The following is a 24,396-nucleotide window of genomic DNA, read 5'->3' on the forward strand; positions in this document are numbered from 1 at the left end:
ATATACATATACACATATGTATATGTGTATAGGTATGTGTGTATATATACATGTGTGTATATACATATATATACACACATACCTTATAGGTCACATATATTTTTTAGTCTTTAGGAACATAACATAATTCTTTTGGGGAAAACAAGTTTTAGAATTGGATGCATCAATTATGTCAATACTAAATATACAATATTTTAATTTATGCTTAGAGGTCAGAAAATAGAAATGGATGTTTTGATGACCTCAGAAGATTAAACCAACATTCTAGATGAACACTAATTTATACAATGAATATTAAAAGGAAAACAAGGTTATTATAAAATATATATAATATGTGCAAAACTCAATATATATATAGACCTATGATCCCCAGAAACCATTCTATTTCCTGGAGGAATAGATAAGCTTATTTAAACCAGTATAGGTAGTTTGACGTTACTCCCGGAAAACAAAGGTTGTCAGTACAAGATCCCCCATAACTTGGAGGACAGGCTGAACATGGTACCCCCACTTTATATGGTGCTTCCCCAATCCAATTGCCCCTAGAAAGAAAAGGAAAAAGAAGGTAACATTAATGTTACTTGCTCATTTAAAAATTTTTTGATTGTCCTTGAGCACATGATCAATGTATTGACATGTGAGTATCTATTTGAGAAGTTTTCATTTGTGAAAGGCATTGAAAGTCATATCCATTTCTTGTTTATACAGTAACTTATTCTATATATCTTTTAAAATATTTTCTCTCTGAGTTAATATTATCTTAATTTACAGATAACAAATGACTCACTACAATGAATGGTAACATAATTAGTTATCTGACACCAAGCTTAATGCTCATTCCAGTTGCCACACCTGTCTCTTTCCTATACCGTCACCTAGAGCAAATGGACCATATTCACTTAAAAAAACTCACAGTAATGACATTCTAAGGAGAGTAAAAACATATGTATTGTATGTATGTGTGTGTGTTTATACTTCCTGGGAGGCTTAAAAATGATGAAATGAACACGAAGTTGTTATAAGTACAAAAAATGGTTATAAATCTTCACAAGATTTGTTTATAAAGTTGTAAAATGTTGTAGATTCTCATTATTTATAAAATTAAATCTGGAAAACTCCATTCTCATAGTAATTAAAGGTGATTTTAATACCCTTTCCCATATGTACAATTATAGCCTTTTTTAAGAAAAAGTTATTCATTTTTTGACAATGAACACATTGAACTGAATTGCTTTGTGTTCTCAATGTTTGTCTTTATCTATATTGATGACTATGATCAAAGTAATAAGTCAATTTATTATTTGAGAGTTAAAAACAGCCACATTGCCTTGCTGTTATTTAGCTCCTTTAAATATAAAAGAGAAACTAATAAATGTATTTTAGTGGCCCAGTGATTAGTAACTAGAGTACTAGAAAATAACAATATAGCCAATAATGTGAAGGGAATTGAATGGTCATGAGACAATCTGGTTGGTAGTAATAAAAAGTCAAGATGGTAGGTAAGACAACAGTAGGTAAGAGGCTAGAATATGAGACAGGAGGTTGTAATCTTCTTTAAGACCTGAATAAGACCAAGCAGTGATTCAGAACATATCTATAGGACATGAAGCTACCTGCTTAAATCAGTCAGTTAAAAATTCACTTTAATCCACAAAGTATCTATAAACAAGAAAAACATGCTGATTATTCATATTACAGAGTGAAGTGAGATTCTAAGACCACCAACTCTATCTAGTTTATTCTCTGCTCTGACTTCTGGATAAGTTTCCTCAAGCATAATTTTGGTAATGTCACAAGCTGGCTGAGAAACATTCAAGGGGGCCCATTCTCTTGTGAGTGGAGTTCACTCCTTTTTCCTAATCTCTCCCTTTTTGTATTCAAATTTTATTTCCTTGTGTATCTTTATCAAAAGCTATATCTTTACCAAGTCTATGCTACTTTAAAAATATATTTTTCTGTGTATTCTATATTACTTTCTGAAATTATACGGAACATTTTTGGTACTATAAATTTAGAAATATAATTTTATGATACATAAAAATATAAATGTTTACATAAATCACAGACCTTTATTGACTAGAAAATAATTACATGCAATAGTAAATCAGTCAATTAATAAACTTATTATTTATTCTTTTACTTTTTTACTAGTCCATGTAATTAAATTTTCCCTCCCTGTCTCTCTGTCTCTTTCTCCTTCTCTCTTGTATTTTTTCTCCTGAAAAACAGGCTTGAGATAACTTCATATTGACATCCGAAGACTCATATTCACATATCAGTCAAGATTTTAAGAGTTTCTTCATTGCCTAGGTTTCAAAATAATGTTTTTATTACAACAAATATTGCATATAAACACAATATCTTAATGTCTTGGACCCATAAAACAATCAAATCTTTCATCAATAATATTAGGAATTGTAGTCATTAGCCAAAAACAGAAAAGTTAAATGAATGAAATAAAAAATCTCTTCATCATTTGGGGCCTACTTGGCCTATTTATGTCAGAATGAAGGGTAAAAGTTTAACAAGAAAATATAAGGAGTGAGACTGAAAATATCAAACAAATGCCCAGTTTGATGCTTTTTATAATGAAGACACACTCTACTTTCCAAATCTCATTGTTCTAATAATTGTGAAGAGGGGTCCGTCAGGGAAATTGCTATTTTTCTAACTTTGCAAAATCACTGGCATACTACCACATAAATGAGTAATGCAGTTGTTTGTGAAACATTTTCTCATTCCCTTTCCATACTGGCAACACTGAAGAAAATCTTTGTTTGGTACTTACTTTGGAAAACACAAAGAGTGTCATAAATCCTTTGCACATTTTGGTATTTACTCCAAATGGGAACAGACTCATGAATAAATATTGCAATCTTTTATCATCTAAAGAGTTATTGTTAGCAAGAAGGCATTTTATCAAATGTTAACACATGCTTATTTATTATAAAAAATGTTGATAAATGTGGCCATATTTTAGAATCTTTAATTAATTTTCACAGTACTTTTATGTATGCCTGAGGACAAAATTACTGAATAATTTTTAATTGAAATTCAAATTATGGCACAGCCTCAATTTGAAAAAAAGTCATAGCTTGTAAATTTCCCCTTATGATGTTGAATTCCTCCTTAACCACCTAAGGAATTAATAAACTATAATTTAAAATTTTACTCTTAAAACAAGGAAGGAAGAATGGCTTGTTTTTTTCCTAGTGAAAGAGGTAAATCAAAATTCCAACAGTGAAATGGGAATTTTGTGATGTAAATTCCCTAGAAGACTGTGTTCTGATGCCTTTTTATGTAGTTATCAAAAGCCTGGAAGTACAAAGTTTATTTTACAATTACCAAAACAAAGGAAAGATGGTGAGAAGAATTTAGTGAACCTCCATACTCAGATTGTTTTGCCACCAGTTTTAGTCCAGAATCCCTTTCCTTGTGACAAGAAATCTTCAGATCATCATGTTTTAGGTATATGGGTATAACAGGATTCATGATTAGAGTCCATTTTAGTTAAGTCCTAGTCATATTAAAATACCTATCAGACCAAAGGTATTTATCATGAAAGATTCAAGCAAGTGGAATGCCACCTGGGACTTACTTTGGGGCATAGTTGCACACTAAGTACACTGCACGTCGCCACACAGCTCCCCACACGTTCATGTTTTGGCAAGTATGAATTGCACATCCTATCCGATTGGAGGTGGCCCAAACCATCTGCAAAAATAAACCAGTATGACATTACTGAAGTCAGAGCTAAGAAAATCCACATTCACCAAAATAGTTAAGACCATTTTTAAAAAGTATGAACCCAAATTATCAAGACAATTGCTGTAACCTGTGTATAATGTGTACACATTGGACCAAAACATCTCATAGGGCATCTGGGATTGCAGTCCTGGGGATATGGAAAAGCATAGTCTTTCACTTCATCGTACCATGGCTTGACCAGCTGCAGAATAGAGCGGTATCTAGGTTTTAAGAGAAACAACAAAAACTGAGAGCACAGCAGTGGTAATGCACAGTATACTCATGTTGAATTTTATCATGAGTCTTGTTCATTTCACAGATTATTCTTGCTGAATCACGAGTATACCCACACCTTATGATTACCTTCACCACCTCATTGAACCCTCTGTTCCTTCAAGTGGGCCGACATAAAAATGCCCAGGGCTGGAGCAAGTGATCCTCTATTTGTGTAAATATATGTCTGGTTATTTCAAAAACAGACATGCAAATATTTCAGGAATCATCATCTTTCCCTTGTTTTATCTATGTCAAAAATTTCTTCCATCTGAATATTATACACGATTAAGAATTGATATATAAAAGTTTTTGTAATACTGAAACTCTGTGCTTTCCCCCTTTAGACATATCACTTTAATTTTAATAATAGCACACCTGATTTTCCTCCCTAGATGGAAGAGAATGGGTCTTTAGAATTGGGCGATAACATTCCACAGTGGAAGGAAAATTATCCCATCACTGGGAAAAACTTTCCCATAGTTGCCCATACTTGCATATATATGTGTGTACACGCATACACATATACATGTAAGTATGTATACTTTGTAGAACATACAGATAGATATACGAAACCATGGGAAAGTTTCGGATGCACAAGATTGGTTTCTGACACAGTCAAGGAATTTTTTTAAGCTAGAAGAGACAGGATATAGGGTATAGTACATGCCTGATCCTTCCAAAAATTCTGGGAGGTAAGGGAAGAATACAGGCTAAAGGAGGATACTTCAAGGGTGAAAGGGGAAACTGATCTTAATAGGCCCTTTTAACCAATTAAATACAACTTGAAGACATCAAAATTTCAAGCATCCATGCTTGGCACATAGTAAGCCCTCAATAAATATTTGCTAAAATGGATATCACTCCCCCTTGGAGTCTAGTGAAGTTGTGTGGATAAATGGTTTCAGTGAAACTGCTTCCTACCTTCCAGTTCTTACAGACAGATTTTGGCCCAAAAATCTCAGTAAGTAAGAAGGTCCATGGTCCCAAATGCAAGTAGCCGCCCAAGCCTCTGCAGATTTTGCAAGATTTTCATCCCAAACCTGTGAAGGGGAAAAAACCTTCAGCTTTACCAGGTTTGCTAGTAAGAAACAAAAAGTAAGAGGAAAGAACTGCTGCTACTATTTCCTAAAGATCTTTCAATTTTGGTTTTTGAGACTCCTTTCACTAAAAGAAAGCAAATTCAGACCATTAATACTTAAAGTTCTATTATATAATATGATTGTATCACAAAAAACAATATTGTTTTTATAGTACCCCTTGATCTAAAGTCCAGACATCAGTTTTAGTAAAGGGTTAATTAACAAAAATACTGTATTTAGATGTAACCTCGAGACACCTCATACTGATCACTGAAATTTGAATCCACCAAAGTCAATTGATTTCCCTAGAGGTCACCTTCAAAGCAACTAGAAGCCATGTTATCAATATACCTTAAAAACTAATATTATCAAAATTATTTAAATCAGTTTATCAAAATTAATAATGTCTAATATACTGCAACTTTCAAAGGTCAAGCAATATTATAATGTAACATATCTAATGGAGCTTTCATATTTTAATCACTTAAATCTTTGGTAGTAATAATAATACGAGAATTCCTTTTCAGTTGCTATGAACAAACTATGATAAAAAGTAACTTGACTATGTTACCTGGGCTGCTATAAAAATATTGTACATTATGATTTAAATAAATAAATTAAGAAAAATAGTTATTGTTCTTGAAAAGGAAGTTGTTTAAATTGACAAAGGTGTTATTGGTGTATAATAACTTTTCTATAAATAAAAATGTTGTGGCGTAAAATCTAAATGAGCCTTAGATTTAGTATACCTTTATATCAGTTATCATATGGATTGACATTCTCATCTCCAAAGCTGTGTGGGGAAATCAAACTCTGAACATTTGTGGACCTGCCAACAATAAAGCAACACTAAACTGATAGTCTATTTTCTAGCAAGTTACAAGGTACAAACACAAAGCACAGAATATTTATAATTCTCCGTATATAAATATAGGAAAAAATGCTTTCAAAATTCCTCCCTAATGAAAATATAATTGAGTGAAGTATTTCTCTGTTGTAGAAAGTTTTAATTTTTACATTTTAGTTCTGTGTAAAACTGTGGCATCATTTAGTTCTGTGTAAAACTGTGGCATCATTTTCTAAAATTTATAAATATCAATATACTGTCTGAAAAAAAGTGTTCAAACTGTGATTAGAAGGTGGATACTAATATATGTGTGTGTCTATGTGTATATACATTATATATATATATATATATATATATATATACTCTTTATTGTATTTTTTTTCATTACCATTTAGTCCCCTTATACACCTCTCCCTCCAGCAATCGCCACACTGTTGTCCATGTCCACAGGTCCTTTTTCCATTTTGCTTAATCCCTCCATTTCCTAACCTACCCCACACCCGCTAGCTGTCATCCTGCTCTCCATCTATGAGTCTGTCCCCATTTTTCTTGTTAGTTCAATTTGTTCACTAGATTCCACATATGAGTGAAATTGTATGGTATTTTCTTTCTCTGACTGGTTTATTTCACTTAGCATGATGTTTTCCAGGTCCATCCATACTGTTGCAAAGGGTAATATATTCTTGTTTTTTATGGCCAAGTAGTACTCCATTGTGTAAATGTCCCATAGCTGTTTTACCCACTCATCTATTGATGGGCACTGGGGCTGCTTCCATATCTTCGTGATTGTAAATAATGCTGCAATGAACATAAGGGTGATTATGTTCTTTCGAATTAGTGTTTTGGGTTCCTTTGGATATATTCCCAGAAGTGGGTAGCTGGGCAGAAAGGCAGATCCATTTTTAATTTTTGAGATATCTCATACTTCTTTCCACAGTGGCTGACCAATCTACCTTTCCACCAACAATGCAAAAAGGTTCCCCTTCTCTGCATCTTCACCAGCAAGGGTTGTTGATTTATTGATGATAGCCTTTCTGACAAGTGTGAGATGATATGTCACTGTGGTTTTAATTTGCATTTCTCTGATGAGTAGTGACATTGAGAATCTTTTCATAACCCTATTCGCCATCCATATGTCCTCTTTGGAGAAGTGACTATTGAGGTCTTCTGCCCATTGTTTAATTGGGCTGTTGAATTTTGTGAGTTCTCCCTAAATTTTGTATATTAACCCTTTATCAGATGTATCAGTGAATATGTTCTCCCATTCTGTAGGTTGTCTTTTTATTTGGTTGATGATTTCCTTTGCTGTGCAAATACTTTTTAGTTGGATGTAGTCCCTTTCGTTTTCTTCCTTTTGTCTCCCATGCCTGGGAAGATATATGCAATAAAATATTGCTATGAGCAATGTCTGAGATTTTGATGCCTATCTTTTGTTCTACGATTTTTATGGTTTCAGGTCTAACATTTAAGTCTTTGATTCATTTTGAATTTATCATTTTGTATGATGTAAAAATGTGGTTTCAGTTTTCTGCAAGCATTTGTCCAATTTTCCCAACACCATTTATTGAATAAACTATTTTTAGCCCATCATATGTCCTTGCTTCCTCTGATGAATATTAATTGACTATAAAGGAGTGGTTTTATTTCTGGGATTTCTATTCTGTTTCGATGATCTGCGTGTCTGTTTTTATGCCAGTACCATGTTGTATTGATTACTATGAGCTTATAGTATAGTTTGGTATTAGGTAGTGTGATACCTCCAGCTTTGTTCTTGTTTCTCAGGATCACTGTTGCTGTGTGGGGCCTTTTGTGACTCCATATAAATTTTTGAAATCATTGTTCTAGTTCTGTGAAGTACATCATTGGAATCTTGATAGGGATTGCACTGAATCTATAGATTGCTTTGGGTAGTATGGACATTTTAATGATGTTAATTCTTCCTATCCATGAGCATGGTATTTGCTTTCATTTATTTATGTCTTCCTTAATTTATTTCTTAAGTGTTCTGCAGTTTTCTGAGTACAGGTCTTTTACCCCCTTGATTAAATTTATTCCTAGATATTTTATTTTTCTTTTGTAGCAATTGTGAATGGGATTATTTTCTTAATTTCCCTCTCTGTTAGTTTGTCATTGGCATATAAAAATGCAACTGATTTCTGGATATTAATTTTGTATCCTGCTACTTCACTGAATTCATTTATCAGTTATAGTAGTTTCTTGGTGGAATTTTTGGGATTCTCTATGTACAGTACCATGTCATCTGCAAATAGTTACTTCTTTCTGTCCAATTTGGATGCCTTTTATTTCTTCTTCTCTGATTGCTGTGGCTAGGACTTCCAGTACTATGTTGAATAAGAGAGGTGAAAGCGTACACACCTGTTTTGTTCCCAATCTTAAAAAGAACACTTGTAGTTTTATCCTGTTGAATATGATGCTGGCAGTGGGTTTGTCATATATCGTCTTTCTTATATTTAGGTATGCTCCCATTAACCCCATTTTGTTGAGAGTTTTATCATGAATGTGTCCCAGATTTTATCAAATGCTTCTGAATATACCAATATGATCATTTGGTTTTATCCTTCATTTTGTTTATGTGAGGAATCACATTTATTGATTTACAAATGTTGTGCCATCCTTGCATTCCCAGAATAGATCCCACATGATCATGATATATGACCATTTTGATGTCTTACTCTAACTGGTCTGCAAATATTTTTTTGAGGATTTTAGTGTCTATGTTCATCAGGCATATTGGCTTATAATTTTCTTGCTTTGTAGTGTCTTTATAGGGTTTTGATTTAGGATAATGCTGAACTCATAAAATTAGTTTGGAGCCTATCCTTCCTCTTATATTTTACAAAGTACTTGAGAAAGAGAGGTGTTAGTTCTTCTCAGAATGTTTGGTAAAATTCATCTATGAAGCCATCTGCTCCAGGGCTTTTGTTGGTTGGAAGATTTTTGATTACTGCTTCAACTTCCCTAGGTGTAATCTGTCTATTCAGATTTTCTGATTCTTACTGATTTAATTTTGGAAGACTTTATGTTTCTGGGAATTTATCCATTTCCTCCAAGTGGTCCAATTTGTTGGTATATAATTGTTCATATTTTCTTACAATCCTTTATATTTCTTTGGTGTAAGTTGTTATTTCTCCTCTTTCATTTCTGATTTTATTTATTTGTGTTCTCTCTCTGTTTTTCTTGATGAGTCTGGTTAAAGGCTTGTCAATCTTGTTTATTTTTTCAAAGGGCCAGCTCTTGGATTCATTAGTCTTTTGTATCTTTTTTTAGTCTTTATATCATTTATTTCTGCTCTGATCTTTATTATTTCCTTCCTTCTACTCACTTTGGACTTTGTTTGTTGTTCTTTTTCAGGTTCCTTTAAGTATAAAGTTAGATTGTTTATTTGAACTTTTTTGAGATAGGCCTGTAATGCTATGATTCCCTTCTTAAGATTCCTTTCCCAGTGTCCCACAGATTTTGGATTGTCGGGTCCTCATTTTCATTTGTTTCAAGGCATCTTCTAATCTCTTTCTTGATCTCATTGCTGACCCATTCATTGTTTAGTAACCTGGTATTTAGCTTACATGACTTTGTGTGTTTTTCAGTATTCTTCTTATGATTGATTACTAGTTTCACAGCACTGTGGTCAGAAAGATACTTCATATAATTTCAATCTTCCTAAATTTATTGAGATTTGTTTTGTGTCCCAACATGTGGTCTAAGAAAATGTTCTATGTTCACTTGAAAAGTATGTCTATTCTGCTGTGTTGGGGTAAAATATTCTGAAGATATCACTTAAATCCATTTGACCTAGTGTGTCATTTAAGACCACTGTCTCTTGGTTGATTTTCTGTGTGGAGAACCTATCCAGTGATATCAGTGGGATGTTAAAATCTCTAACTATGACTGTATTTCTGTTGTTCTCTCCCTTTATGTCCATCAAGAGTTGCTTTACATATTTAGGTGCTCCTATGTTTGGTTCATGAATGTTTACTAGGGCTATATCCTCTTGTTGAATTGTCCCTTTTATCATTATGTAGACTACTTCTTGTCTCTTACCATAGCCTTGGTTTTAAAATCTAATTTGTCAAATATAAGTATTGCTATCCTAGTTTTTATTTTCCTTCCCACTTGCATGAAATATCTTTTTTCATCCATTTAGTTTTAGTCTATGCGTATCTTTCAATCTGAAATATGTCTCTTGGAGGTGGTATATATATATATATATATACACTTACTATTTTCTTATATATTCAGGTATCCTGTCTTTTGGTTGGAGCATCTAAGCCATTACATTTTAGGGGATTTTTGATAGATACATATTTAGTGCCATTTTTTACTAAACAATTTCCCTTTTTTTTCTTTTTCTTCCTCTTTCTTCTTAAAGTAAACCCTTTAAAATTTGTTGCAGTAGTACTGGTTTGGTGTTAACAAACTCCTTTAGCTTTTTCTTGTCTGGGAAGCTCCTTATTTATCCTTCAATTTTAAATGATAGCATTGTTGGGTAAAGTAGCCTTGGTTGGAGGTACTTGCTTTTCATCACCTTGAATATTTCGCACCAATTCCTTCTGGCCAGAAATGTTTCTGTTGAGAAATCAGATGACAGTCTAATTCGAACTTCCTTGTAGTTATCTGTTTCTCTTTGTGGCTTTTGGGATTCTCTCCATTCTTTAAACTTTGCCATTTTAATTATGATGTGCTTTGGCATAGGCGTTTTTGGGTCCAACTTGTTTAGGACTCTCAGAGCTTCCTGGACTTGCATGTCTTTTTCCTTCACCTGATTAGGGCAGTTTTCATTCATTATTTCTTCAAATAGGTTCTCAAACCCTTGCTCATTTTCTTCTCCTTCTGGTATTCCCATGATGCAGATGCTGTTATATTTCATGTTGTCCAAAATGTTTCTTAAGCTCTCTCATTATTTTTAAATTCTTTTTTTTTTTTTTTTTTTACTTTTTGCTGCTCTGCCTGCCTGTGTTTTTCTACCTTGTCTTCCAAATCACTGATTCGATCCTCTGCTTCCTCTAACCTACTGTTTATTCCTTCCAGTGCATTATTTATTTCAGATATTACATTCCTTATTTCTGACTCGTCATTTATTATGGTTTCTATGTCTTTTTTCATGCTGTTTAGTATCCTCATAATCATTACTCTAAACTCTCTATCAGATCAATTGCTTGTCTCCATTTCACCTAGCTCTTCTTCTGGGGAATTCTCTCAATCTTCAATTGGGGTCTGTTTCTTTGTCTTCCCATTTTGGCTGCTTGTTTGTATTTGTTTTTATGTTTTAGGTAGATCTGCAAAGACTCTGGTGTAGTCCTTTTGCAGACACTGCTTGTAACTGGCCCTGCTCAACCTTTTTGGAGTAATAAGTGATCCAAATTGTGTGGCTTCCTTTGCTGGGCCTATTTGTGTGCAGAAAGAAACAGGCTGCACTCCAAAGCTGGTTTTTATCAGCACCTGGGCCTTGGGGAGGGTCAGATGAAGTTTCAAAGAGCTCCAAGATAACTGCCTTAGTTGTTAAACTAGTCAATTATATAGCCTTTAGCTATATAATTGGCAGCTACAGGGTGGGGCAAGGTAATTCCTGTGGGCGGAGCTATTGCTTCTCCTCAGGCTGATGCCATTTGGAGAGAAATGCTATTCATGAGAAAGATGGTTTGCGCAGTATGGGGAATGACTCAGGACAGAGATCCTGGCAGCTTTCCTTCAGTTCTCTCCCCAGAGCCACCAACACCAGACTCTCCTCAAGCAGCTCTGCTCTTCCTAGTCCACTCTGCTCTCCCCCTGCTGGAACCTAAAGTGACTGCAAACAAAGTTTTGTGCATTGGACCTTTAAGAGGCTCTCTGAGTCTCCAGCCATCTCTCCCTGGCATACACAAACCCTGCTGTTTTTCACAGCTGGATGTTATTTGGATTCCTTTTAGGCTCTTTTGCTGTAGGCTTGGAGCCCAGCTTGGTGTTTAGACCCCACATTTCTGAGGGTGTATCTCCTGGCTGCTTAAATATTCCTCTGGAATTTCAGCTGCCTTCTATGGGGATGCAGCCAGCCCTCTCATGCTTCCTCCACACTCCCTACCAGTCTCGTTATGGTGAAGTGGTTTATTCTGTCTGTCCTTGGTTATAAAGCTTCTCTCCAGCCAGTGTTAAGTTGGTTATTCAGGATGATTTTTCTACAATTTAAGTGTGATTCCAGATTGGTCCTGAGAGGAGGTACTTTCCATTCAGTCCTCCACTTTCTTGGGTCTCCTAAAGTTTTAGATACCAATATATTTTAGAAGGTGAGACATTACATGAAAAAAGGAAGTAACAGTGTGATGATCGCAGGAGGCAAGAACATGAGTGGAGGTAAAGATGGTATAGAAGGCATAAATGGTAATGAATAAAATACAATAAAAAATGTAATAAGAGAAAAAAGAAAAAAAGGAAGTAACAGTTTTGTAATTACCCAAATTCACATGAAGCTACATATATGAAAGTGTAACACGGTGCACATAGGGCCCCCCACAGAGGAGATTTGGAATTAGGTCCAGAAATTAGGGTGTCCAAGAAAAATATAAGATATTCTCACCTCCTCCAGGCAGGATGCCATGGGGGATGGGAGACAGGAAGCAGGGCCATTGAGAGTTACTTTGCATGTCAGTAACAGGAGGATAGCTTCATTTCTTATATGCAAAGATGGTCACTTTGCATATCAACAAGGCTAACCAGGAAGATTTGCATAAGTTTAACTCAGGATGTAACTGGGCAAGCAGCTCCCCTGTTTGTAGCCCCTGCGGAAGGAGTTGGAGATGGGGTTGTGGGGGAGGATTCCCACTGGGGTTGGGACCCGAGTGTGGCAGCCATGCTAGAGGCTTTTGATCACATGGTTTTGCAAAGCAGGAAAGCAAGATGTAGCACCCATGCAGGCTGCTCCTTCAGTTACAGCGTACGTGCATGAGAGCTTGGAGATAGTTTGCTCCATGCCATGGGGGAACAATGTGAAGATCATGCAGGAAGGAAAGGGGAAAAAGGACCCTTGCTAGTGGGTATGATAAGGTGTCATGTGGGTTTGGATTAAGAACTGGAAATTGTGGCGACACAGCTGACGGTGCTGGGAACTGCGAGAGGCCTGCCTAGCTGAGCTCTGCACTTCTGTTTTCTTCAGAAGAACAATTTGCTGATATGCAATTTTTTACATGTGTCAGCAAGAAGAACCAGGTCTCTCACGGTCAACAAAAGCACATGGATGTCCTTCTACTAATCCCTGTTTTCCTACTTTTCACAATTTTCCTTATCTTATCATCTTTTTGGTGACTTTTCTCTTCCACAAGGTTGGGGGGAGCTAAAAAACATTCACTGCATTAGTGTTAATAACCCTTAGTTCACTATACATTACAAGCTTTGAAGCAAACTCATAGGACTGCTTGATCATAACACTGGAAAGGCATAGTTTTCCTCAAGGATAATGGGAGACATAGGTTTGCTTAATATAACAATGTATTTAAGTGAAAGGAAATTAATTTAGTGACTTTGAAATAAAATAGGAAAAAACAAAATAACAAATGAACTCTTAATTTAAAAGACATTTTCACCCTAGTGGGCCATGGCAGCTGCCCTCAAAGGAGATTTGTTAGTTACTAAGAAGTTGTTTTAAATTAGAAAAACAAGACCATCTCATATACACTGATCTAAAACTACATTGAAATAAACTCACAACACTTATATAAAAACAGAATTATTTAGAAAATATTTAGAATAATTCTGAGGTGACAATGGCATATCTCCTTTGCCCTATACAAAGAAAAATTACTCAGGAGCTATAGCAAGAAATACTTTTAGTTACTCAGAATGTAATTCACCCATTTTGTGGATTAAATTAAATGTGGCAAAATATTACATAATACCATTTTAATAAATAAGTAATCAATGTTAAATGATAAATACAGTATCAAAATAGATAAAACTCATTCTATAATATTTTATGATCTAGTGTCTATATATTTGTTTTCTTCTCTCACTTGTTATCATGCTATTTTACAATTATGAAAAAAAGATTTTGTACTATACCCTGGCTGGTGTGGCTCAATGGATTGAGCACCGGCCTGTGAACTAAAGGGTTGCCAGTTCGATTCCCAGTCAGGGCACATGCCTGGGTTGCAGACCAGGTCCCTGGTGGGGGGGGTGCATGAGAGGCAACCACACATTGATGTTTCTCTCCCTTTCTTTCCCCCTCCCTTACCCTCTCTCTAAAAATAAATAAATAATTTTTTAATTTAAAAAAAGATTTTGTACTACATTTTTAAGAGTTAATTACTTAGCTCAGTAAAATAATGATTTGACAGAAATTTTATGAATTATTACTTCAAACTTCTCCTTTGTTTTGTTTGAAAATTGGGACAAAGTATATCAACAACATGAAATAAATTCATAATGAAAATCATAGAACTTTGGGGCAGAAATTAATTTTTAAAAGTGGCTGATACTGAATTTATCTATTAGTTATTCTTCTGATGTTTCAAATAAAATATGGATTTATGACATGGGTTATAGTTCACTGAGATACAGACCAACAAAGTTAAAAGGAATTCCAGATGGAATAGCATCATCCCATTTTGGCTTCTGGAGGATTCTAAACTAACTGTAGTCACTTGAGAAAACTATATATCTAACTATTACTTACATATTGAAATACAGCGTGTACCCAGACCAATAACAGCTAAAAACACTTAATTAGAATCTTGTCCTGAAATACGAAGACAGCATGGAACAAATAACATTGATCTAATAATAAAAAATCTTATGTTCTGTCCTAGCTGGTGTGGCTCAGTGGATTGAGAGCTGCCCTGTGAAGCAAAGGGTCGCTGGTTCGATTCCCAGTGTAGGGCACATGCCTGGGTTGCAGGCCAGGTCCCCAGCTGGGGGTGGGCGAGATGCAACCACACAATGATGATTCTCTCTCTCTCTTTCTCCCTCCCTTTTCCTCTCCATAAATAAATAAATAAAATCTTTAAAAAAAAACTTATGTTCTAACCCTGATCCAATGACTAAGATCATCTGTGATTGAGGCCATGTCAGTTAGTCTTTCTAACCAGTTAACTTGTCTGTAAAATAAGATGGGATGGGGTTGTCTCTAGGGTACTTTTTATCTTCAACTTCTCATGATTTAACATACTTGAGTAGCCCCCAATATATATTAGTTATATAAATAATATATAACTAATATAGAGCTAAGAAGATCTATGTTTAATTGGGCTATGACTTCCTCATTTCTAGACCTTTCCATACCACAGAGAAAATAAAACTTCTTTTCAAAATATTTTACAAATATTTAAGGCAGTTAAAAATTTGATAAGCAATTTAGCATATATAATCCTATCTTTATACTCATTCATATATTTAAAATCAAGGCAGTATGGGATCATGAGACCAAGGAACTGGGGGATATCCAGGAGGATAAAGTGGCCAGGCATGCCAAAGCTGCTGACAGGTCATGGAAGTTGGTGGGCAGAAAATGGCCATTGATGAGAACAGCTGGGTAGACTAGAGGTAGGGTGAGGAACCTCTCTGGGGGTCTTAAAAGAGAATGGAAGAAGAAAACCTTGGAATTCTTTCAATTAAGACAACTCTCAAGAGATTTTATTGTTAAAGGAAGGAGAACATGATGCCGTAATTGGAAGATGAAAAGGAGTCAAAGAAGGGCTGCTTTTTTTTTTTTAATGTATGCTGTATGCTGTTGGATTTAAAATCAAAATATTGTATATGTCAAAAAGATAAACCAAAAGTTTATGCCTGAAAAATATCTTACATGAGCATCCTTTGTTAACTGTGATAGGGGATTTTGAAAGGAAAACAATGTCTTAACTCTGATGCCTAGGTGTTTCTATGTACAAAAGTCACAATTAAAATTTGGGAGAGGGTAGTTGTTGAGGAGGAGGAATAACCACTTGCTGTGGTGTTTACTTTTAGGGAACTTGCCTGTATCCATGTCTCTGAAGGAAGATGCTGGAAACCCTGGTAGGTACTGGCCAGGTCCCACACAGAGAGCAGTCACCTCCCTGTGAAAGAGATAATCGACTGTCCCTTTGATGCCAAATATAGGGTGAGTCAGAAGGTCCTGTACTCTTTCTTGCCTCTCTGTCCCTGAACAGGACTCATACCCATCCTGCACAGAGTAGGGAGTACTGAAATTTGGGAATTACATCAATCACATCCATTGGTGAAATTGAGATTTGCATTTGATGTCTCTGTCTTTTTTCATTGGTTACAATTCCCGTGAGAAGATAGATAAATTATTTATTCCTTAACCCCCAGTGTTATTTAAATGTATTAGTGTGATTAGAGTTCTTTGGGGTTTGAAAATAACAAGCAATGATTATTTAATAGTAATAGGAAATTTCAACAAAAATATTTGCAGCTGTAGGGAGTGGTAAAATATAGTCTTTTCTTTCCAATCAGAAGCTCTAAATTGCAATGAATGTTGCTGATGTAACCATGTGAAAGAATTTTAACAACTTATAAAAGTTCAGGGATTGAAGATGTAAATTGCTAAGCATTTAAGTTATATATATAAGAAATATATATATATTTCTACATGCTTGATAGGCATCTGCTAAATTTCTCTGAATATCTGTGGCATTTATTTGAAATGACTTTCATATTATTCCCTACAAATAGAGTAACAGAACAAAGAAGGGCACACATGCACTTATTTAATGTTCTGTGAATGCCTAATAAACATACAATATATTATTATCAGTTGTTGGGAAAACTGAATACTTGATACTTACTTAGCTTTTATTCAACCAGATTCAACATTCTATATTTCCTCTAAAGAGATAAGATACTTTCAAAGATAATTTGGTTTTAAACATTTAATCTCTGATCTTGCCTCCTAAAAATGAGGCAAAAATTAGGAATATGCATGGATACAAAAAAAAAAATCACTAGATCTACTAGGTGTTAGATATTTTGACTACGTTAGGTAAATCACAAAATAAAGATAGCTAAGACAATGTCCAAGTAAATTGTGCCCTATTGACCCAAAAGGTTTTCTTCCATTCGTTGTTGTTAAGAGCCTTTTTGTTGGTCAGCTCATAATAATTTACCTTTGGACTCAAATGTTCACCATGAGCTATTCTGCTTATAAAGTCAGCACCTTGTCTGTGGCAACCACATGGTTGGTTTAAGCCATGAGAGATATCCAGAATTCATACTGATGTCATTTGAATATCTAAGAGACTTGTGGCTCCAAGAGATAGGAGGGGTATGACAAGAATGCAGATTCTCATCAAGTTCAGAGGTCTTTAGAGCTTAAGCCAAAGAAATACAAAATTGAGTCAAACAATGTTGCAGCTTGGGAGAAGGTTGTTGACTTTCATAAGTGGACAGAGAATTAGAGGATGATATACTCCAGCCAGATATGATGTTGTTTTAGCGACTGTTTCTGTAAGTTTTGGTATCCACAACAGAGTGGCAGCCAGATTGAGGGAGAACATTAACATCTGAATCTCCCTTCTTAAATCCTAGTAAATTTCTCTGGGCAGCAAGAAATTCAGTCTAACTGGACTGCAACCTAAAATTATTTCGGTATATCCCTAACATTATTTGAGGTGACATACTACTTCTTTTTAAGTGGGTAACATCTTTTAATTCCAAAGAATTAAATGTAGAAGTATTTGAGAAATCAATTTTAAACCCTGGCCAGTTTGGCTCAGTTGGTTGGAGTGTCCTCCCATGCACCAAAATGTTGTGGGTTCAATCCCCGGTTGGGGCACACACAGGAGACGCTGATTGATGTTTCTCTCTCATATCAATGTTTCTCTCTCTCTCTTCCTCTCTAAAAATCAATAAACATATCCTTGTGTGAGGATTAAAATAATAATAATAAACTAAAAATAAAAACAAAAGTCACCTCTTGAAACATCTACTATGCACTTGGAATCCATCTTCAAAGACATAAAATGTTAAATAAATATATTGCACTCTGAATTTTTTGAGCAATATTTTTAAACTGGTCATTATAGCAATGGCATTGGAGACAGTATGGCAGTATGGCATGTGCAATGGACATTTATTTTCTGGGACATTTATGTGGTCATTCCTTGTATATTAAGATTAAAAGTAAAGTCAATTTAGATAGACAAGTTTTAGAGTTCTTTAAAAATAATTAAGCTAGGACCGTTTGATCTTTGTCTGGGTTAGTCAGATTGGGAAAGAAGTGTTGACTTATAGAAGTGAGAAAGAACCATTAAAAATAAATTAAGTGATGACAAAATTATTTCCCCTGAGGGCAGCCAAAAGCTTTTAAAACACTTTAAAACAGCTTTAAATCATGGGCATGATTGCGGTTCTGTTTTGAAATTGGTGGGTTTATTCCTATTAGGTAGAAATGCATGTGAAATGCCAATAAAGAAAACTCAGAGATGAATATACAAGCTGCAGTGTTAACCAGACAGGAGGGCAGAAATGAGCATTGGGAAGGAAGGCTGGAGAGGGATGGGGTCAGGTGGGGAGTGGTAGGACAGAGGTAGAGAAAAAGAAATTTCTGGCATTGATTAATTAAATGATTTTTGAACTGATTCTACTTCATAAGAGAAATAGAGAGTTAAAGGAACTTGATAAAAGAAATCCCCTCAAGCCACAAAATTAACAATAAAATGTGGGACTACATTATATCACAAAACAGCAATTTTAAACCGGTATGCCACAGAATTTTTAAAACATGCAATCCTGACTATTTAGTCAGGGACACTGACCTCTTTTCCCTTAGATTGTCAAATAAAAAAATGACAACGGTCAAGACAATGATAGTCATCCAGTGTGAATGAATCAAAATTATACCTATTTTTTTTATCTGATCAGCAAAAAAATTATATGTATTTTTGGTGTGCTGCAGAGTTTTAGTAATTAGTGTATGTGTGCCATGAGATAAAATAGGTTGAAAATTGATGTCATAAAATATCAAAGTAAGGTCCTAAGCATATCTTAAATGTTTAACAGAAGATAATGTTGACTTCCCTCAGGTAAAATGAGTACCACCTTGCATGTCACTGAGAAAGATAAATATCTGTAAAGAGATGATATAAAGCGCATTGTTTCTGGAGGAGGTCATTACCAACAGCATACATTAAAAAAAAAAAAAAAAAAAAAGCAGCCCTTCTTTGACTCCTTTTCATCTTCCAATTACGGCATCATGTTCTCCTTCCTTTAACAATAAAATCTCTTGAGAGTTGTCTTAATTGAAAGAATTCCAAGGTTTTCTTCTTCCATTCTCTTTTAAGACCCCCAGAGAGGTTCCTCACCCTACCTCTAGTCTACCCAGCTGTTCTCATCAATGGCCATTTTCTGCCCACCAACTTCCATGACCTGTCAGCAGCTTTGGCATGCCTGGCCACTTTATCCTCCTGGATATCCCCCAGTTCCTTGGTCTCATGATCCCATACTTGCCTTGATTGTTAGTTTCTGATTGCTTATGTTTGCTGATTCCTCTTCACTCTCCAAACTGTACCTGCTGGAGGTTTGGTTTCTCATAGCTAAGCCATGTCCACTTCTCTCTCTCTCTCTCTTTCTCTCTCTCTCTCTCTCTCTCTCTCTGTCTTTTTCTTTTCTGTTTCATCTGTATGCACTGCCTACATAATATCATCCAGTCTCATGGATTGACATACCACTTATATGCTGGTGGTGTTATTGCTCCAAATTATATCTCTAAAACTCTCAGCTGAATTCCAAATCTAAGTTATTCACCTAGCTAATTCAAACCTCTACCTAATTTGTTCAAAGTTGAGCTTCAGATATTCATCACCTTACCCCACTCCCCACCCGTAACCTGTTGGTCCTGCAGTCTTCCTCCTATCAGAGAATGATATTGGCCATCTTCTAGTTCAGGGGTCACCAATCCGTCCCCTTGGCTGTTCATATATTATTTGACTATTTCCATGCTACAAAGGCTGAGTTAAGTAGCTGCAACATAAACCATGAGGCCTGCACAGCTGAACATATGTACTATCTGACCCTTTATGGAAGAAGTTTACAAGCTGTTATTGTAGTTGCTCAGGCTAAAAATCTAGCAGTTGTCCTGTTCTTTCTTTGTTTCATAATTTTTATCTGCTCCACCAACAACTCTTACTGATCCTACATTCAGAATTCTGCATATGTAGGAGGTGAGCACTGATTGTCCTCATTATTGCCATAACTGATCCAAACTACCATTTTTTGTTGTCTGGATTACTGAAAGGGACTTCTAACAGGAAGAGTGCTTCTTATGTATAAATAAGTAAAGGCATGAATAAAAGCCAAAAAGTTCAAAGTTTGAGATAAGAGTATTCCAATAAGATTGGTGATTAAGAAATGATGGAAAAATCTTCAATGATATAAATATATGCATGGCTTCTTGTGAAACTGTACTTCAGCCAAGTGTTTTGTAAATGCCCAAACTATCGAAGTATAATCAAAGTAAATAATTGCCTTGGGGACTTGGTCTAGTAATGAAGATAATGAAGTAGTATTGGGTATAAGATGACAAGGTGCACCTGCTGCTTGACCTCTGAATAGTTACATGGAGAGAAAGAGGGAGGGACGGGGGGGAGAGAGCGTGAGAGAAACTCTCAGAAATGAGCAAATTTCCCCACCCAAAGAGGCATCTCCTCTCTAAGGAATTGCTGACAAGTAGGAAATCAGCTTAATATCTCCAGACCTTACCATTTTCAGGATAATCTAGAAATCCTGATGTACATGTGAAATATATTAACTTTTACATGCTGACAATTAACTTTTAAAAGTGTAAAATTCTGTACAGTTCAATATTATGCAGAGCAAATTAAACATACCTACTAATCAGAGTTGTTGATGGGCCTATAATTTATTGACTCTGATGCAGAGTATGGTTTCCACCATTACACCACACGGAAGTATCATCTTCCCTCTTAATTTCCATGATGGTAGCAGGAAATAGTGACCCAGACTACATTTACCTCAAACCTCCTTACAATAAACTTACCACATGGGGATGGCTGCTTTGACCTCAACAATGGAAAATCCAAGAAATGGAGATTTCCACATTAACAATAAGATCCTAGGTAATTCTTTCATCTAGGCAGCAAGTCAATGAATATTCATTGGGAGGCACTGGGTATTGTGCATTCAACTGCCAGCAAGACTACCGTAAACTGTGCCTCACAGTTTAGGGAAGAGACAGGAAACAAAAACACTACCAAACAAATAAGTAAATGATTGCAAATTATAATAAATTATATAAATGTTTATAATACATTATACATATACAGGGGTGGGCAAAAGTAGATTTATAGTTGTAATACAAATAAATAATACAAGAATAAACTGTTTCTCATACTCAGAACTATAAACCTAATTTTGCCCATCTCTGTATAATGTCTGTGAGACATTATATAAAGAAGCTCTAAAAGAATTATCTGCTACTAAAAGTTTCTTTCTTTTGAAGTATCCCTAGTCAATCAGGTACCGAATCTGCCATGTATAATGTGTACCCATGTTTTTGTGTACACTATACATGGGATTATTATGCCCATGACATGTAATCATTATTCCCACATATAATGTGCATCCTTATTTTTCCCTCAAAAATTTGGGTAAAAAGTGCACATTATACATAGCAAAATATGATATATTCCCATGTAAATGTTGTCCCATGTTGCAAACATTGGTAGCTCACCCATAGTGTCTACAAGAAGTTTTCTGGAAACAGGTGCTGAGTGAATATTCAGTGAAATTTTGTGATAATATAGAGATTACCACTGGAATAGTTCTTTTGGTTTAGCTTACTAACTTTTAGTATATCACCTGCTAATAAATAAGTGGGTATTTGAGCCACAGAATACTTTTCTCAGCTCAGTTTTGCGTTCTGAACCATGACCTGAGATGGTTCTGGACGCACATTTTAGAGTTCTAACTCAGTAAATTGCTCCAAAATCTCCAGGGTAACTTTTGAGAAGATATGCTTAGCCCAACCTTGGACCTACTGAATCAAAGTTTCACACTGGGGACCTTAAATGTGTGCTTGCAAAGTGCTTCTGTGCTTTTCTGGTTAACAGGTTATCCAAAACCGTATTTGGTGTTGTGTCATTATGACCACAGAGAACTCTGTCCTTCCTCACTCCTTTCCCCCCCCACCCCTACGCACCACTAGTCTCCCCTGCACTCACACACCACATGAGGGGCTTTGGAAGGAAGGGGCATTTCTGGAGGTTAACATCTGTTAATTTTCACTTTATAAGCACTTTCAGTAGTATCCTTTCTTTCATCTCTGGTCTGTTACTGATTCAAGGTTTAATAAAAATAAAAATAACATCTCATCAGTAAAATATATCACTGTCACAGACACTGGGTACCAAACTCTGCTAGGATGCTTGCTATGAAAGAATTATGGGTGAGAAGGGTAGAGAAATAGTACTATATGTTGCTGTGCAAATAAGCTAACAGCACTCATTCTGAGAATGATAATTCCAGTGAAGGGAATATGTAGGCTGCCACTATGTGGTTACAAATACAGAGATAATGGGTGGTGTTCATAGTGCCTATTTAGAAATCATGGGAACTCTAAATGGCTTTATTAGCTGAGATATCAAAACATGTGGAAGAACTATGTACTCCTGGAAATCTAAAAACTTGAAAAAAAGATTTAAAAATTTTTAAAGTAAGGCCACTTCTTTCCATTATAACATCAAACCTATATTTAAAACACACATTTGACCTACACATGACCTAGTTCATGAGATACAGATCTATGATACAGATCAGCAGGAGGCTTTGGCCATCAAAACTGCCAACCTCACTTTTGGCTGCATCCACAGAAGCAGAACAAATGGAGAAAAATTGGTCATCAGTACTCCACACTGGACAGGCCACATCAATTCCTGGCACCTCACTATCAGAATAACACATATGTTGGAACCCAAGCAGGGATGACAACCAGGTGAAAGGTAATCATTGACCAGAGCCACAATGCTTCCCATGAGTAACAGTGATGGAGTACCTCAATTCTCCATTTCCTTAATAACACAACTCTTGCCTTTCCTAGGGTTTTCAGAAAGCCAATGTCTTTCTTCAATCTTCCCTGTAGGCCACACTCTGGGGGCTAAGAAAGAGGTCAGTGGTCTAAGACAAAGGTGCTCACAGCATTCCAAGACCTGAAGCACTATTACAATGCAGAATTTTCCCTTATAGTGTCCAAGAAAGAGTACAGGGAGCAAAGTTTGATTCCACATGAAGAAATACCTTCTAATATTCAGTGATATCCTCAGATGAAATGCATGTAGGGAAATTCCCTGGAGGAGGAGACGAATGTATGTAGGGGAGTGTGTATTGTAGTCTTTCCAAGCATAGGTTTTATGATCAGATAGAACTGTGTCCTCACAGGTTTGATTTACTTGCTCTGTGACCTTGGCCAACTTATGCTTCACAAGCTTCAGGTTTCCGGTCTTTCAATGAGGAAAATTGACACCATCTTTCAGGACTGTTGTGAAGGTTAGGTGAGTGGCTGATATCATTGAGCCCAGCTCTAGAAGCACAAGGGTGTATGTAAAGGTAGATATTATGAGTACTGTGGATTCAGGCCCTGGATGGTAGTGGTATCAGTGTACTAGTAAGCCTCCTAAAATGTGAAGCAGTAAGGTGCCCTTTGATCATGTTATCTAGCAGCCTGAAGTTTAAGAGACATCAAGCTTTAATCTCAACTAAGCATGCAATCAGATAAGGTGAAAACAGGCAAACCCTAAAGCAACTCAGTAATCAGAAGCAGAATTGTATATAGATAACAAGGAACTTTCTTGGGGGGGGGGGGGCGGGGAACATCAAACAGAGGAAGATAAAAACTAAGAAACATTTTAGAAGTTTTAAAACTTATGAATTCACCAACTTAAATTCCTCTTTTATATATGTTTTGTTTTTAAATTTGAAGATCTTTCTTTTAATGGATTCTAGCAAGTTATCCTCCCTGGGGAAATATAATGCTCATCAGCTATCATTTAATACTGGAGTTATGACTCAAAAAGACATTTTCACATGTGGTTAATTTTTTTCATGAACTTGGTGTTACAATGACTTAAAAACTGATTGATTGTTAAATTCTCCCCTGATACATATGCAAACCCCCTACTTTGCCATTGCCCATTTGGTCAGAAGACTCTAGATGCTTTTCCATCTACCTGCTACAAACATGATCTCCCTGGTATGCAGAGACAGGGATCTGGTAGAATGTTCCTATTTAATGAAATTATGAACTATGAATTTGATGCACTTTTTACAAGGAAAAAAATATGTGTCCTTAAGTAACATTTCTGGATTGTTTCAGTTTGAAGTATGTGGTGTGAAATTTTAAAAGTCATGAAAAGTTTAGTTTAAAAACACAACTTGTTAGGCATTCTTTCACATTAATGTCAAAAAAAAATGCTTGACACCTGATTTTAGACATGATGAGTAGCATAGACTGGAAAC

General features: G+C 35.6%; 1 protein-coding gene across 1 annotated transcript in view; it reads right to left on the minus strand.

The window, feature by feature from the left end:
* Positions 1 to 406: 406 nt before the first annotated feature.
* PI15 (peptidase inhibitor 15) overlaps positions 407 to 24,396 on the minus strand; it is a 32,286-nt gene continuing 8,296 nt past the window's right edge. Inside the window, exons 2-5 of the mRNA XM_054594908.1 lie at positions 4,945 to 5,063; positions 3,836 to 3,968; positions 3,599 to 3,714; positions 407 to 542 (exon numbers count right to left, since the gene is read on the minus strand). Coding sequence (XP_054450883.1) covers positions 407 to 542; positions 3,599 to 3,714; positions 3,836 to 3,968; positions 4,945 to 5,063 — 504 coding nt within the window. The remainder of the gene's footprint in view (positions 543 to 3,598; positions 3,715 to 3,835; positions 3,969 to 4,944; positions 5,064 to 24,396) is intronic.

This window comes from Pteronotus mesoamericanus, unplaced genomic scaffold (genome assembly GCF_021234165.1).
Source record: "Pteronotus mesoamericanus isolate MK-2021 breed Mesoamerican mustached bat unplaced genomic scaffold, CSHL_Meso_final scaffold_54, whole genome shotgun sequence".
In the NCBI taxonomy this organism is placed as follows: domain Eukaryota; kingdom Metazoa; phylum Chordata; class Mammalia; order Chiroptera; family Mormoopidae; genus Pteronotus; species Pteronotus mesoamericanus.